Consider the following 18238-nt stretch of genomic DNA (forward strand, 5'->3'; position numbering starts at 1 on the left):
CAGACAGATTGCAGGTAACCACCCAGCTCTGGAACGTGTCAGTGTACAATTCTGAAGTATTGCAATTGATTTCTGGTTTGCTAGGTTTTCATTGGTGGGTTGCACTGTAGTTGTACGCGTTTTGCAGAGTGAATCTATATGACTCATAAGCCTGAGACAAACTCCTTAAATCTGAAGAAGTCTTCAAAATTCTTTATGACCAGGATTCTGCAAGCAACATGTCAGAATGCTGTATAATTGTTGAGGAGGATGAAATCAGAGAACCACATATGTAGGAACTGGATACATATATTATCTTATAGTAAATGTTTAGGCATTCTTGTCCAACTAGCTTGTCAATAAGAAGTGAAATCTAGAAGCTTGCTTTTCTCTGGTGTATATTAAACTTCACAGTTATTCACGAATATGCAAGTGAAGCTAAGTATTCTGTGTGAGTTCCGTCTGAGTAAACATTAAAAGACCTGTGACTTCACATTTTTTCACTTTCCATTCTCTCTGGCCCTATTACTACCACAAAGATGTGGCCTGCCTCAGCCTTACCATATCAAATCTTTGTTGGAAAGCTGGAGAGACTGACATGAGAGTCCCTTGCTTGGTGGACTCCTAAAAGAACACTAAAAGTCTATTTACTTTTTCTTCTGCGGGTGACCTAATCAACTTCACAGTTCAAGTTCGAACTGTATCTTAAATATTTAGCCTTTTTCTGGTTTGATAAATAAAGTAGTAAATCTAGATTTAGATCTAGTCATTTGATAACACTGAGTTATGTCATTATACTATATTTCTGTAGCATAATCTATCCTCTGCAATGTTTATGTAAAAGCTTGCTAAAGATGTTTTAAAGACAATTACAATTCTAGGTTTTCATAATTTTTAGGTGATAGCTTACAACCTTAATTCCATTTTAACTTAAGTTTTTGTGAGTGTTCTTTAAAAGAGAAAACTATGTTTATAGTAACTTTGTGTGGCATCAGACAAAATTAATATGTTTGATTGTTAGACATAAAAATTGAGATCCATTGCAGATGATTCTGCCACTGTCGCTATAGTGACTCTGAGAATTTGAGGTTAATGTATTTGTACCTTTTCTGGCATTGTGAAGACTTGCAGCTTGGCATAATTTTATTATGTCCATGTACGTGCATATGCTACCTTGTACATGCATATGCTACCTGGTAGACTAATAGTATTTCTCTACTGTTTAAGGATCATAGGATCCTTAATTTAGGTTTAAGGAACCTCACAGGGTCTCTAACTCAACCTTCTGGTCAAAGCAGAGTTAGCTATGGGATCAGACCAGTTGAGTCTTGAAAAACTCCACCAATGTAGACTGCAAAGCCTCTCTGGAGAACCCATTCCACTGCTTGGCTGTGTTCAGGGTGCAAAAGTTTCTCCTCATATCCAATTGGAACTTCTCCTTTCAACCTTTGCTCAGTGGTTCTTGTTTTCCCACCATGCACCAAGGTGAAGAGCTGCTATTAAGTTGCCCTAAGCCTTCTCCTCTCCAGGCTGAACAAGGCCAGTTCAACATTTTCTCACAGGGCATATGCTACAACCACCTGACCATCTTGGTGGCCCTTTGTTGAACTAGCTTCAGTTTGTAGATGTTTCTTTTTAAGGAGCCTCTGCTTCCAGAGTGGTTCTCTTGTCCTTCATATGTTTGGAAATAGTTTCCAGAAGGATTTGCTCCATCACCTTCCCAGGGAGGCTAATCAGCCTGTAGTTGCCTGGATCCTCCCCCTTGAAGATAGGAGTGACACTTGCTCTCTTTCAGTCCTCAAGAACCTCCCTCATTTGCCATGACCTTTTCAAGATATTGAGAGTGGCCTTGCAATGACAACAGCTGGCTCACTCTGCTCTCATGGATGTATCTCGTCAGGTCCCATTTGTGTAGATATTCTCTCACTTGGCCCTCCTCTATTGAGGATAAGTATTCATTGTTCCAGATTTCCCACTGGTCTCAGAGGCCTGGCTTTCCTGAGGGCAAATCTTACCGGTAAAAACTGAAGTGAATAAGGTATGGAGTACCTGTGCCTTTTCCATGTCCTTTATCATAGGACTCCTGTCTTATTTGCCAGCAGGCCCCTATTTTCCCTAGTGTTCATTTTGCTGCTGTGATATACCTGTAGAAGCCTTTTCTTACCACAACAGCATTGCCCACATTGGTCTGCCCTCTAATCCTATCCCATAAAGTGTCAACTGACTCATCATCCACCCGTAGGCAGAGCTGCATGCATTCCAGCTGCTGTCTTGCATAAATAGCAGTTTTTACCTTCCTGGTCTGTTGTTCCTGCACAGCTTGTACCTATCCATGTCTCTGATCCCAGTAAGATTGTACATTTGGAGTAAACATAAAGCACACTGGAGCAGGAATCCTGTCCCATCTCTAAGCTGAAGATTTGATGGTGGGATGATGAAGGCTGAAAAAAGGAGGGAAAAAAAAAAAGACCCACTAAAGCTTTTATGGGTTTGTTTTTGTTTGGTTATATTTTCATGATTTTTCTTCTTAGATTATAAGCTTTCTAGGGAAGAACTGCGTGTCTTTTCTTTCACTCTAGTTTTATTTAAAAAAATAATAATTACAGTGTGGTTTCTGTCCTATGGCACTGTAGAGCTGTAGAGAAACGAGGAGAACAGCATAGCTGTTAGTAGCCTTCTGCTACGTTGTGTGTTGTTTCATGCCACAGGCTGTGAAAACTGCTGACTGGCGCAGGACACCGTTTATTCTCTCTCTGCACTTTCTGGATGTTCTAGCCTTTTAGTATTTTCAGACGGTACACAGATGAAATACAACTAAAAAACATGAGTAATTTGTATGTTTCTTGCTGTAGCAAAACCAGCATTTTTTAATCTTAACATTTATACTCCACGAACAGAAAATGATGTGGTACAGTATCTAGCTATTAATTGTTTATAACTATAACTATCTTCCATAGAATACTTATGCTTGGTGTGTGAGCACATCTGAAAGTTAGCTATTCAAATTGTCCAGATAAGGTCCAGGTCTAAGCAAAATATGACTGAGAGATCTAAGCTCTGAATCACAAGTCACTGGTAGAGGAAAATTTGTGTGTTGATAGCGTAGCTACACATCTAGATCTCTTTATTAAGATAAGTGCTATGTGGAGACTGTAACAATCTGCCATGAGGGGTAATAAACCTACCTTTCCAAATCAAGAAATCAGTTAGAAATCAGTCTGCAGAACTTGGGGCAGCCGCATAAACAAACTACTTGTGTTGGATATAGTGACGTTTATCTTATTTGAGGTAGATTTCCATGAACTGTCCAGTCATTATATTTGTCTTTGGAAATCTCATGCAGCGCAAAATGTGCAATTGTCTAGTGAGGGCCTGATTCAATGAGGGGATAAATGCTGCTCAGTTCCCATCAAACTGTTAAGAAGTTCAGTGCTTTAATGACCCACAGAACATCAAGGGGGAACCTTAATGCACTGTTATCTTCTAGCCTTATTTAACTGACAGCTGCTGTGGCTTTGCTGCTGATGAAGTCAGTGCCTCCATGAGACCTTTCTGCTTTCTTTATGCCCTTTTTTCTGTGTAGAAAAGTATCAATATTAATAATAGTGTTCAGCTTCACTAGCCTTAGTGATGATGAAAGCCAACATGTTCACTGGTTTTTATTGGTGTATCATGCAGATCTCCTCAGTGGGGGCTTAAACCTCACAGTGCTTTCTAAATGGCCAGCTAATACCTTGCTTCTTGTGTGGCTCCCATTGTTGCAATTATGAAAACTGGGCTGGTGGTAACAATACTGGGAAGACTATCAGGAACAAGCGAGAGTGCAGGCAGTGCCAGTTTCTCCTTTTTTTTTTTTTTTTTTTTTTTTTTTTTACTGTGTTAAAATACTTAAGAGATGTATCTGATGTGTCAGAAGAGCTGTAACTCCTTGTTGTGACTTATGAGACCTAGTCGTATGAAGTGTTGGAAAGAAAGCACTCCTATGTGCTGCTAAGCAACTTTTACGGTGGTGTAGCCAAATTCTGTCTGCGAGCCATGCTGCAAAGGTCAGCTCGTTAATATAGGAATGGCTACATTTCTTCACTCGTAGCTGTCCCTGTACGACAGAATTTCACAAATGCGGTCAGGAAATTTTAAGCTCCCTCAAATATATATATACTTGCAGAGCATATCCTGAAGAAAAGGGATGTGCTGTGACATTGTCTCAAATCACCTTTGGATAGCATAAGGGACATCAGACTATGAAAGAGTGGAATTTATGCCTTCTCCAGTTTTTCAGCCTGCTGACTGCTTGCTCTCTGCAGCTTCTGTCTCCCACTTCCATATAATATGATTGTTTTATCTGCTTCTCCCATGTGTCATACCGCACTCCTTTGCACGCTCCGTTAGATCATTATCTCTGTGTTGCTGTCTGGTGTGTGTGGTGTTTAAAACCTCTGTATGCATCATGTATATACAATGCAAACATGGGAGTCCATTGTCTAAAGACCTAAGCCATATCTGTGTTGTATTGGTATGCAATAAATGTGAATTTGTGGTCACCTGTGATCTGCATAGTAACTATGAGAAGGCTGCAGCTTGTGCAGTGCTTACCACATGCTGAAGTAGTGAGACAGTAGCTAAGCATGGAGGCTGTCCTGCGCAGGAGTGTATGTCTGGGCTGAACTGGACCATAACGTGTTACTGTTTATGAACTACTGATTCCTACTTTCAGCTCTGCTTGAAAACGTGCTTCTATTAGGATACAGAGTGAGCTGCTGTGTTATTTTTCTGCCCTATTTCTGTATACATGTCTTTCAAAATCAAAGTATCAAAAAAATACATTTGAGTTATGGGGGAAAAAAAATCAAGCTGCCTCTTAATTTTTTTTTGAAATATATAGGGTGAGATGTATGTAGGAATAAAAATGTGAAATAAAAGACTATGCAGGCATTCAAGATTTTTGTCTTGTCTTAACCCAGAAAAAGAGTGGTATGCTGTTTCTTTTCCCCCTTCTTGTGACAGTACAGGATGTGTTGCTGAATAGACTGAACCTGCTGGGGTGTTTTGTTTTGTTTTGTTTTTTTAATGAATTGACTAAAAAGGCTGCAAGGTTCTTGTTTAAAAAATGATGCATACTTGAATCATTTTGGTTTTGATTTCTTCATTTTATTAAAATGGGAGCAGGATGTTTACATTCATTAATAAGGAAGAGTGATAACTCTGTTTGTCAATGGTAAGAAGGAGGCTTCTGAACACTAGCTGCTCATTCCTGTCATACCGCGAGCATTAATGGGCACCAGCTGGGCTGTAGCTATAGCAGCTTCACCACTTCAGCCTTGCACAGCAAGAGCTGCTGTGGCAATGCTGCAGAAGGGCCTCCCGTGCAGATTTAGAAAGTACACACTTCAGTTGTTGTTCCCTGGGCAACAGAATAACTGCAGCCAGCTGCCTTTGCACCACCTGAGCTGATCAAAGAGCAAACCCTGTCAGGCACTGATACTTCAGCTTCTCCAGCTCCGGTGTGAATATCTGCAGGCAGGGATGTAGGAAGCATTGTCCTTTGGGTTTCAAGGTTAAACACAGGGGAAAGAAGTAGAATGACAGCAAAAAGTGGAGCGGAAAACGTTGTTCTTGCAGATGCTGTGTATAGTTAGTACTTATAGAAAATTAATTTAAAAATACTGAATTGCTAATGCACTTATAAAAATATGAAAGAAAAGAGAACAGGAGACTAGCAATACCTGGCTTTAATGTGTTATGGGAGAAAGAAACAATTAAGGGTGATTTATCATATGTGTTTAGTTAAGAAAAACCATAAAGAATGATTGAACACCAAGATTAAAATGATGTGTAAAATGATATAATTAGGGAGGACTGAGCAGAGCTGGAACTGGTCTGCTTTGGGTGACTGATGTAAGGTGGTGACGAGTCAGGACTGCAGTTATATATGTCAGAGCATGCTTCGGTGGCATGGTGGGTTTTGTTCAGCAAGTAGTGCCAGAAGAATAAAAGGTAGATGATTGAACAGCTGTGAGCTATAATGTTGGCTGATGTGTCCCTGTATAACTGAGATCTAAATCCACTGGAGTCTGCTGGATTTTGAGAGGGGGAGGGGTAATACTTCTGGTATGTCTATTCAAGTTTGTTCTTATACTTTTCCCTTGATATTATGGCAGCGCCTACTGGCATTACTTTGCTTAAGAGTTTTAAGTTAAGAGATTTGATTCGCTTAAGAGTTTTAATTTTTAGGTTTTTTTTTTTTAACTTCTTAAAATCCCGTTTTAAAATTTGTCATCAAATAGTAAAGTTTTGTATTGTTTTTAGTCACACGTTTTAAAATATATCTCTCCTCTACCTTTTCTAATGTGTCCACTGCCTATGCAAGATGCTGGCAGATTCAGTTTGGGGGAAATAACTGCAGTAAGTGAATTGGTGGTGGGCAGAGTATGAAAAGTGGTAGTATATATTGGCTTATATCAATTTCTGAGTGTCTCAGTCCACACCTGAAAGAGAAAGGTGAATGGAACGGGTGGGTTTCTCTGTGTACGTGACCTCTTCTCTCCTGGGCCTGCAGAGTATCCATGGGTGTCCATACTGTTGATGAGGATTTGTTTTTACATTCCATGTGTTTGTTCTGATTTTCTGACTCATCTTTGTTTTAGTAATATTTGAGTGGTAGAAGCATCTCCAAAGCAGTTTCAGGGTTTTTTTTTTTTTTTACTCTTTAGTTAAAACTCAGATCATCAAGGTTTTAACTAAAATATTTTTTCTTCTAGCTTCCTTATGAAATATATTCAAGGAGGGAGAGTTTCAAAAAAGGGATTTGGTGTGAGAAAACAGTGAAATTACTAGATTGTTTTTGGTTGTTAAGTCACCTACAGCTCCAACACAGCAAGTATAGCTTTTTTGTTCTCAATAACATTAAAAAAAAAGTCTAAATAAGTACGTTTACTGTCTACAGTGACAAACTGGACTGCATCTCCTTCCAGTATATCTATTCTGATTTACTGCCTCAGTCATCCAGCTATCAAATGGTTTCTTAGTATGTTTACTGGAATTACATGTTGTGTCCTTTTTAAAGCTGTTATTTATCAAAGAGAATAAACTGTATTTTTTTCAGGAAGTCTCTACAGATGGATTTTTATAATGACACCTGATGTCTGCTTGATTTCCTTGCAGTTTTCCAGGCTGTGGTGTTTTCTAGGGGAATTTTTATAACAACTCTGGCCATTAGAATTCATAGGTTCTAGCATCTAAATCTGGAGACCTGGCAGAACTCGCTTCATCTTTCAGTGTGTAAGTCTTTAACTGTAGGAGTTGCTGAAGTAAAATCAAGGGCTGTGTATGGTGCTTAGACAATCTCTTCTAGCTTAAAAATCTGAAAATTCATTTTTTAAAAAGAACTTTTCACAAGGACAGGAGTGACTTTCTCAGCGTCATGAGCAGATGTATTGCATCTGGAATCAGCAGTCTGTGTACTTACATTCACGTTTTTATTTGGGGGTTAGAAGCAGAGCAATTGTGAAGTTGTTAAGAAGTGTCTGCTGGCTACTGTATTCCAGCCAGCAATGGTACAGTGAGTTAATATGTTGTATATGATGTAATTCTATAAAGCAGTAACAGGTAGCTGTAGTTAAGGTTACGTATGTGTTTCTTGTCAAACTCTTATTAACGACTTTCTGATACGCTTACCTTTCAGGCAGAAGAATTTTCAGGCTTATTTCTCTCTCAGAGGTTATTACCTTAAGTTGCAGCAACACTCTAAGGGGAACAGTGTTTGGAAGAAGATAAACAGGATACTTCACCTGTTTACAGCTTCTCCTGTTTTGCATGTGTGTTGAAACAGCTGGTAGTGGAAAGCTGAAAATTCTCATGGAAATAGCCCTCATTGAGAAGTCCTTTTGAGTGCTCCAGTGAAAATTGGTATTGATTTGACCAAGTTGTGACCTTTTGCAGATTGCACACTGCATGCACAGTGTTTTCTCACTTGCTCTACTTGTAAAGTAGGCAACTAAAGAAGGCCTGTGCTCTGTAGCCATGGTTATCTCACCTAGGCCCTGGATGAACTCACTGAAGATTGTTCCCTGCAGTTGGTTACTGCACTCTCAGAGCTGCTAGCGTAACTGCATGTTTAGCTGCTTTCTGACTCAGTTTTGTCCAAATGTGGGATTGGTGTTTTTGTTTGTGTTTGTTTTTGCTTTGTTTGTTTTTAAGTTTTGATCTTTTCAGTGGAACCAGGGAGAAGAAACTGGGTAGAACTATTCTGACAGATCAGAGGATATGGTGATCTCTGTCCAGAAGGTAGTATTGATAAGGTTGGAGGAACTAATGCTTGCCTAGCAGGTTGTTGCAGTTGGAATAGTATGTTTAACCCCAGCTTTAACTATTCCTAGTGAAAGTTATACTGAAGATGTACAATGAATTAGGCAAGGGCTTTTTCTTGGATGATGAGGATTAAATGTGACAAAGATTTAACATGTTATTGCCTCCTTCCTGAATCATTTCTGTGAACAATGCTTTACAGATACAGTGAGATTGCCTTCTGCAAACCTTTCAGTTATACTCCATGAAAGTGTAACTTTTAGGTCCACAAGATAGGTTCACATTGTGCTTAAACTGTTTAATGTTTTTCTTAATAAGCTCAGTTACAACAACACAGCAGAAAAAGTCATAAACTAGCCTAGCCTTATCTATTCTTGCTTGCATTGGTTCTGTGACATAAAATACAGAAAAATTCTGGTCTAAATATGAAGTAAGGCTGGAAAAGCAGTTTTTGACAATTTAAATAGCTTTAAAGAAGACCTAGAAGTGCAACTTATAGGTATTTTGCTTTCCTGTATTCTTTGTTATACAGAATAACTGGTGGTGTCATTTAAATATTGCATTCCTATTTGTCTTTTGTATTTTAGGGGAAAGTAGTGCTGACAGGTACGTGTTTATAGAAATGTACTTAATTTTGCATTGTGTCTGAGAAATTGTACAAGGGGTGATAGATGAAAACATTCTTTACTGCATATATGCAGTAGGGTGAAATGAAGATTTAGTAAAAGAAGGGAAAAGCTAGGGTTTGTATTTGCATGAAGATTTTCTGGGCAAGCAATGACACTAGAAACTATAGTGAAACTATATAGTAATACTGGGTATGCAAATTTTAATATCATTTAAGAAATAAGCCTGTATGGATAATTCCACAAATACTGTGTACTCCTAGTGATTTTTGTTATAGACTCATGAGAAGCTTGGGACCTGAATTTCTATGTAATGAGAGTTATTTTATGTCTGCGGGTTCCTGTAGTTGCTACTGGTTATTTGGTTAAAAAGAGTCACGACCCGCCAAAGAACTCCATCTGTCCTAATGAAGTGACGCTTTTGCTCAGTCCTGGAATTTCCTTTCTCTTCTACCAGAGAGTAAAAGATACCTTTTTTCACATGTGCTTTATATAAAGAGAAATTAAGCCGTGGATTAGACCAGGCATATCTAAAACACGGAAGCTGGGGCAGTTCCACAGGGAGCTGTGGCAATTCCATTTTAGTTGCACATGTCTGAGAATGAACAAGGTGTCAGAACTGTAGATTAGTACATAAAAAGTGCAAGGAGAAATGAATAGTGCTCTGAATGAAGTCTCTGCACTACAGATCTAGCCACATATCTAACAGCAGAGTTCCTCCAAAGTTTAAAATAGAATCTGAAGATTTGTAATGCACATACAGTTGTTGATGATAGTTGATCATTTAACAGCTGGAAAATGTCCTGTAATCTTCCATGAGCATCTTCAAATGCAGTTAAAAGCAGACAATAATGTCTGTGATGACAGTGTTGAGTTTTGAGCACGCTGTCTGTCTGTGTTGGAGGAAGCATGGCCCTTTTTGATGCACGACGGATTTTATCCTCTCCCGCCAATCCTGAATGAAGTGAAACAGAGATGTAATGTCATAGACTCTTGCATATGAAATTCTGAGCCAATCTCTACTTCTGATCTTTTTTACTATTATTTGGTGCTTACAGGAACATCTATGTTATAAAATGATGCGGAGGTAATATGTTTTTTAATTCAAGAAGAAACTTTTAGTAAATAATTTAGTAAATATGTAAATAATGTAGTTGTTAAGAGGAGGTTAAAGTTTTGGTATTTATAGAGAAAAGTGATAATTACCTCACTAAGCCATTTTTAATTAATGATTAAAAGTAGATATTTTTAATTCTATTTTCATAAACAAGGACAGAAAAAGCTAATGTAGCTGAATTACTTCAACCTCTGTGAAAGGGAATGAATAACTTCCAAGCTATTAGGATCTCTAGTAAGTTTGATAGATAGCCCTTATTTTAAAATTGTATTTTAAAGATATGCAGTAATATAGAAAGCTTAGAGCAATTCTTTAAGATAAAAAATGAATAGTAAAAAAAAAAAAAAAAAAAAAGAAAAGCTGCCTAAAGTAAGTACTACAAAATAACAACCATTAATACAGAAATCTACCATGGTCAAATTACATTTCAAAAAGATAAGCTTCTCTTGCATTTTGGAAGAGCAAATGGCATCTGATACGCATTATATCATCAGAGCAGCTAAACAGCTTTTCAGAGAGAAAGCTATGCTGGGCTCCAAGGAATGGCATAGCTAGGTCTGCAAGAAGCGGAAGTCTGATAAATTTGTTTTTACTACTTGATCAAATCTACTCCATGTGGAATATCAAGGTACACTTCCAGCTTGCTTATTTGCAGCATCTGTAGTTATAATTTGAAATCAAATATAAAATCTTTGTAAAATTGCTGTATGCATTAGAAATTCGAGTACATTTATTTCATTGGTGGCTTCTGAGAAGTTTTCAAAGCACTAGAGTTCCACAGGAGCCTGATTACATCAACTTCCAAGGGGATTTAAATTTTCTTTTTTTTTTCTTTTTTTTTCTTTCCTCCTCCGGTCTCCCTCAGTCTTGATGATGATCACTGATGATGGATGATCACTGCTTGCTTTGCTTGTTTAGCTGTTTGAGGGTTTATAATCTGGAAATCCAATTGTGCAAGAAATTCTGATTTTTATTTATTTATTTATTTTTAAGTTCTTCATGGGAACAGACCGTCGCAATTTCAAAATGTTCCAATGTGAAACTGGTTTTAAGAAATTAAAATGATGTTTCAAGGACTCATGATACTGGATATGCATGGTGCAGACCTTTCAGTAATTATAATCCACCAAATGTTTCTTTAGAGTGTTCTTTACACTCAATCTCATATTGACTATCTAGGCAAAATATTTGATAAATCTTTTCTTCTCAAACTGTATTGCAGTTTCAGCTTAGGTTATTTATTACTTGCATAGTGTACAGTGCATACTGTGGGTTTATTTGCCCCTTGCTTAAAAAAGGTAGCCATCTGCTACTGCTTCCTCTCCTACCTGCAGTGGCACATTGATTCAGAGTGAAGGAATTGCCTCAAATCACTTAAAAATAGCTGATCAGTTAGCATGCGCTACAAGTAGTAAAAGCTCAATTAAGTGTTAATAAATAAGAGATTATCCATCATCTTTACATCTTTAGATGTATGCTCTCGTGATATGGTATACAACTTGTATACAAATTCCAGACTATTGTATAACATGTTGTTTTATATATATATATACATATATATATATATGTGTGTGTATATATATAAACTCTGTGTGTGTGTATATGTATGTGTATATATATATGTATATAAAACACCATGTATTGTATTTCACATTTAGTACATTCTCTCAAATCCACAATGCTCATGTATTCTGAACTACGTACCTTAAATTAAAAGTCATTCTCTAACTCTTCTTTTCTTTTCATAGAAATGGTCATTTTCTCTGACTGACTCGACGTAATTACCAACAGTTTTTATTTCATGTGGCTACTTTTTAAGTGTGTCTGAATTCTTAGATTTTGTTTTTATTTACTGTGTATCAATGGCTTTTTGTTCTGTTGTCTGTCATTTAGGTGCCTGTTTTGCATATATAATGCCCAGATTGGTCTCCTTTGTAATAGGGACAATTTTCTATGTTTGTAGCATTTCAACCTAAGAAGACATTTTTCTGATTTACTGCCCTTCCTTTTGAAAATACTTTCATTACAATTGTTCCTGTTTTACTTTCACTGATCTGAGTAAGTCACGTCTGCTCATGGCTCTTTAATCAGACACTCTAGACTAAAATCAATCAAATGCACTTGAAGACCGAACTGTGAGAAAAAGGCCTATGAAACGATCTCACCCAGGAAAACATCTTTAGTAGGTAGTCATTCCCCCCTGCTTCTGCTTAGCATCACTGCAGCTGGTTGGTTGCTCCTGCTGTATTAGATATTGTTATTCCTCTGTGAACCCTGGACCAGAGACTCTAGCAGTTTGAACATATGTGTTGCTTCTCTGATCTCTACCTGTTCTACACTGCTGCAAATAGCTGTATGGGGTGTGGGGCAATACCATATGGGCATAGACCATATGGTGGTGCTTTTTTCCTCATTGTATAGTTGCCTTGTCATTATATATATTGTAGTATTTTGTTATATATATATATTTGTATGTAAGTTCAGTTTATCTTTTGGAAGCTGTTTTTATTCACTAGAATTACAGAGGAGTGTATGTTTGTGGAAAAGTAAGTTTTGTAATAAACAGTCTTGGGTAGCAAAGCTTACAACATAGTGTTATAGATTCAACTGAAGGTAGCCCTTAAAAGCAAAACGTTAAAACTGTGTCTGAATAATTATTGTTAAGGGCTCAAGCAATATATCTAGTGGGTCATTTTCATTAACCTCAATATTATGAATGAAGCTTAGAAAACTTACTTTCAGAAGTTATTTTTTCGTGAGAACTGAATTTTGCCTTTAAAACAGGGAGAAGTGGGTTAAATGCATGCTAATTTGGAGTTCTGTGTGAATTTGACTGCTAACTTGACCTCTGTGTCTGTATCTATATTCTTCATTCTTTGAATTTAGCTTACTATAACATTTTAAAATATTTTAAACAGCATATGTGCATTGCTTATAGATTTGTGTAAATGTTGATGCACTGTATACAAAATATGTCTCCTATACAATGATCTGTTAACATTATTCTCTGTTGCTTAGCTTCAGACAGTAAAGTCATGACATGTGCTGCTGTTTGGAGGATGCCGAAGGAATTGGAATCAGGCAGTCATGAATCCCCTGATGATTCATCAAGCAACACTCAAACCCTGGAGCTACTCTGTCACCTTGACAACACAGCCCATGGCAATATGGCCTGGTAGGGTTCTGCATATTTTATACTCCTAGAAAAAAGCCTAAAGGATAGACCTGTACTGTTAGCTTTGTGCAGATTTATGTTGTAGAAACCTTACTATCCACTTTAAAACTATTCTATCTTAAAGAAATAGTACAAATTGGATTTTTAGGCCCAGATGTTTCATAGATTAAAAACATTTATTATACTCCTGCAAACACATATGGAGTAACAGCCTGTGTGCTGTTCTAATGCGCCTCTCCCCACCTGCCCCATCTATCCGTTGTTGCATGAAGGTATAATACTTAGCATTTCAGTCTTTATATAGAATATAAATTCGATGTTACACTTTGGTCTTTTTTTTGTCTTCACTCAACTGATTTGGCATAATTGCAAGTAATTTATTGTTTATTAAGATAAGAATTCCTTATATCACATGGTGTCTGTTTAACTACTCTTTTCTGTTGTGTGAGAATAGACAAGGAGGGCTGAGATACTGCAAAGGGTATTACAGAGGTTCTTTTCCCTTTCCTTTCTGTTATTTAACAGAAGGTGAAATTTGTTCAGTGTGTATTTGCAAGTCCTTTGCTTTGTGCGTTTGCGTATGACATGTTCTTGCTGCTTCCTGAACTAGCACAGAGCAAAGAAATGTTAACTCATTCGGTTCACCAACTGCAATGTTGTTTGACATCTTTTGGGACCACCTGGCCATCTTCCACTGGCAAGAAAAATCGAGATTGTAAGACTGTGTTCTGCAGTGGTCTCAAGAATGAGTCTGTCAGAAAGAATAAGGAGTAGAAAATGGTCATGTAAGTTGTATAGTCCCTTCGCTCTATCAGAGAATTAAAAAAAAATAGTAATAATAAAGATTTTTTTTTTGTAAATGAAATGCAACATCTCTAGCTCATGTGAAAATATTTTGTTTACTGGCATCCATAGCACAGAAAATCCACAGTATTCATGGATATCTAGGTTGCAGGCCGTAAGTAATTGAGATTTGACTGTAGTTGAAAGGAAGAAAGCAAAGCTGTCTTTAAAATGCTACTCATTGTGTACTCAGGCAACCTACTTGTACTTTCCCTGTATGTTTTCCCTGTTCTGTCTTATTTCTGTCTCTTCTGCCTTCTTTTCTTTAAGGTTGAACTTCTTGCATTGTTCTTCTGTTTCCTTAAGAAAGCCTTATAGTTAAAATATTGTATGTCTAGTATTGTGTACTAGGAACAGAGAATTTTTTTTCCACTTCCTCTATGCTGAGTATTGGTTTTGTTTGATTGTTTACTGACCATTAAGAAAAACTCATCCTGTGTTTCCTTATCTTTATCTCATCACTTTTATGGAATGCTAAGTTTGAATGTCTCTGGCATTTCTTATTAAAAATGAGCATGGACATATCATTTAATATCACTTGTCTTCCATGAACCAAGACAAAAGTATTTCTAATTCATTGTGACTAAAATTTTAAACTTCCCTCACTTGTGTCTGAACGCTGTCTGAATGCTGTGTTCCTCCTGCTCAACATATTTAGAAATAAATCTGGCAAAACCTCTAGAGAAAATCTGATGTCCAAGCCATTATGGGCAGGTGAAAAGGAAAAGTGCTTTTATTCAGCTCTGTTTCATCTGCATTTTATGAGTTACTGTATTTAAAAACTAAGCATTATTGTTCACTTTCAGTTACTGAAAATGTGTACTGCTACTAAGCTTTGAATCTAGTACTCAACAGAGTTTTTACTCAAAAAGCCTTCTCTATGGCCGTAGAGACATTTCAGAAAATTAAGTAGATGCTTAAATTAGGCAAACAGATAGGCCCATCAATTGCTCTGTTTGGTTGAAACCTAAGATTTTTTTCATCCTTTCAGGGATGAATTCAGGGAGCAAAATTCAGGGAGCTCTGTGGGGTATTATAATTATGAGCATTGGCAAAAACGGGCCCTTTCTGTAACTTCATTTTATAGATAAAAATACATATTCACACGGTATACACTAACATAATAGCAAGGATGTTATTCTATGTATTGTTTTAAAAGTTTGAGTAAAACTTGCAATTGGATAGGCTTCAAGAGGCTGTCCATGGTACACTTTGGACAGGAGTGGCTAAGGAAACAGAGCAATTAATGAGCCTGTTACTTTGATCACTATTTTGAGTCCAGTTTGAAGGAATCCCCAAACTTGTTTCTGTTAAAAAGCAGATGACTTAAGTTTTAGGAGTAACCTACTATCCCACTTCCTTTTCAGTTTCCTACAGATATTTTGACAGTAGACTTGACAGCCTTGTTCTCAGAGAGGGAGGATCCTACTAGCCGTGAGAGACAGTGTAAACTACAAGCTCTTGAACCGTGAACTCAGCAGGACTTTTTTCTTGTGTCAGGAGCATAGGTGCGAAGCAGGAGATTCTGCTGAATCAGCTGCTAGAAGCAGGCTTGTTTGTATCTGCTTAACATCCTGCTTTTGGTATTCCAAGCATGGCAAATGCTGCTCAGTATCCAGGTATGCTTCAAAAAAGAGGGGGAACAAGTGAAGCAAGTCAGGTGGCGGTCCATGGAGTAAATTTGGAATAAGCCAAAAGTGAAATCAGTAAGGGAAAAGTGTTAGGTGGGTAACACAGGTACAGGTGCAAAGGGAAAGTGAAAAGAGATTACAGAGTTGAGAATAGTGGGAGGCCTGAAGGGGGAAGAATGAAGAATTTGCATTTTATGTAGAAGATGTTAGACAGAGGCTAAAGAAAGTTGGAAAAGGGTGGATGTGTTTGAAATGATGATAGGCAGAGATCACTTTGGTAAGCCTCTCTCCGTATGGACGTTGGATTTTCTTATTATATCCTGCTTGATCAATCTTAAATATGGACTACAAATATTATCAAATGTAAAAGAAATTAGAAGGGAAGAAATTCTCTTAAAAAATCTCCTGTTTTAAGGACTGGGGCATGTTTATCAATAAAAACTTATACTAGCACATTTTCAGTTTACAAAAGAAGAAGGTACTATAAATAGGCTATTTCCACACATAATCTGGAAAAGATGAGTAGTAATGGTCTGTGTCTTGCATGTGTAATGTTAAAGCCTTACTGCTTTTTGTTAAAGACTACTAAATCACTTTCTGAGAGGATTTATCATGAAGGACTTTGTATATCCAATAGTAAAAAGAGACTCTTAAGGAAACTTATTTATCAGTACATTGTGTTCTCCTTTAAAGTTAAAAAACAGTACAAGAAGAAAAAGTTAAAACTATTAAGTGAAAGTAGTGATCTTAAGAAAAACATAAATTGTCTTGATGGAAAGAGTAAGTGTTGGAGGTAACAGGCTGCTCTGACTCTATTCTAAGGGAAAATGTTTAGATATTTGAACAGAATTTGTTTTTTTTTTTTTTTTTTGGATCGTTATAGCAGGTAAATAGATACTCTTATCTACTGTAAGGAGAATGAAAAAATATATTTTAGAAAGAGCAAACAAACATACCTAAGAGTGCTTGGACATCAAGGCTTGCGATTTGATTTAAAGTCTTCTCTGTGTACTAGTATTGCTAATTATGCTTTTGATTTAGAGGGGAAGTTCACTGTGTTTGTCTTTACACGTCTTTGTGCAAAATTCTCTAGATTTAGAATTGAGCTTGTAGTTGCAAAGGGCTCATATGACAGAATAGCTGCCTGCTTTGGCATTGGAAGTATGTACAAGCAACTCTAAATTTGCACATTAGACCTATAAGGTAAAAACAGATATAACTTTAATAAGTGACCGTAACCTAATAACCTAACAGAATGACAGAAGCCATCTTTTTTTTTTTTTTTTTTTTTTTAATATATATACTTGTCATTCATTTAGTCTTAAAAGACCTGGCATTTTATTGCATACATATCCCCTTTAAATGGGACTGAGTGAAGAAAATCTTCACTTTACTGTGACTGTCAGAAGCTGCTGGTTGCCACAGAAGAATTCAGAACAGTCCTTATGCTCTCATTTGAAGTCTGTAGACAAGTCTAATAAGCCATTAGTCACAAATTTAATGAAAATTAGGTACCCACAGCAGTCTCTCTCTTCCGCTCCTGTTTGGTTGTTAGCAGGGCAGTCACATTTCTGGCAAATCGGCGGTGGTGGGATGAGCTCCTGCGTGGGAGGGCCAGAGGCTGGGGGTCGCTCTGTCAAGGGCTAGTAACTTTGCTTTGTTCTGATTTACGCTTTTCCTTTTATTTGGGAGGCATCAGAGCCACCAAAAGTTCAACTAAAGACAAATAGTTGATGTCTTCTCAGGATACACCAACCAGTGAACCTCATGGAGAAAATAGGATTTAAGCCAGTTGCAGCAAATTATTCTTTAATTGTGTTATTGCCTCAACTTTCTAGTTCTACCATGAAACAGCGTTTCATAGGGAAAGGCATTTAAGTTTCAAATTTATTTTGAAGAAGCAACGTGTGACGATGCAATTGCACCTGTGCTATGATTTCTTTCAATTCTGATTAAAAAAAAAAAAAAAAAGAAAAAAGAAAAAAGTAGTCTGTAGTGAGGAAAGCAATAGTCTAATTTCCTTCTGGCCTATGTATGTGACAAAGTGATCATCCCTCATATTTGGCTTTCATAATATCATCTATCTCCTGATGTATCTGTCAGTCCTCTTGTGTTTTTCCCCCATTTCAAATTAAAACTCTTGCTCCTTAAACACTTGCTTCCCTCCTTTTTTATTGCCTCTTCATGTTGTTTGTGGTTTTAGTTTCATGTGCTTGTTTATGCTGCTCTGTGACAGAGAGAATTTTTTGCTTGTGTTCTTTGTCCCTAAGCACTATATAATCTAGAACATTGTCCTGTAGTAACGTAAAAACATGTTTTTTTTGTTTTTTGGGTTTTTTTTAAAAAAAGCCTTCCCCTAAACTTGAGAGGAAGTTGTTTCGCTCTTTCTCCTTTCCAGATCAGATTGCAAGTAGAATTTTTTTTTTAGATGAAAAATCTAAGCATAAGATATCATTTGCCACTTAAAAGCAGATAAAATTTAAGTTGGTGGGTATATACTTGAGCACCCTGCCCTGATTCCAGGTTGGGTAGAGGTAGACTAGTATTTCTGTTATTTTAAATA

The 18238-nt window shown here is 37.1% G+C and overlaps 1 protein-coding gene across 2 annotated transcripts in view; it reads left to right on the forward strand.

Moving 5' to 3' along the window:
- EIPR1 (EARP complex and GARP complex interacting protein 1) overlaps window positions 1-18238 on the forward strand; it is a 109189-nt gene that overhangs the window by 32034 nt on the left and 58917 nt on the right. For both annotated transcript variants that reach the window (XR_003260207.2, XM_026106838.2), the window contains exon 4: window positions 13045-13201. Coding sequence is in view for 1 of the 2 variants with exons in the window: in XM_026106838.2 (XP_025962623.1) it covers window positions 13045-13201 (157 nt within the window). In the remaining variant the exon portion in view is untranslated. The remainder of the gene's footprint in view (window positions 1-13044; window positions 13202-18238) is intronic.

This window comes from Dromaius novaehollandiae, chromosome 3 (assembly GCF_036370855.1).
Source record: "Dromaius novaehollandiae isolate bDroNov1 chromosome 3, bDroNov1.hap1, whole genome shotgun sequence".
Taxonomy (NCBI): Eukaryota; Metazoa; Chordata; class Aves; order Casuariiformes; family Dromaiidae; genus Dromaius; species Dromaius novaehollandiae.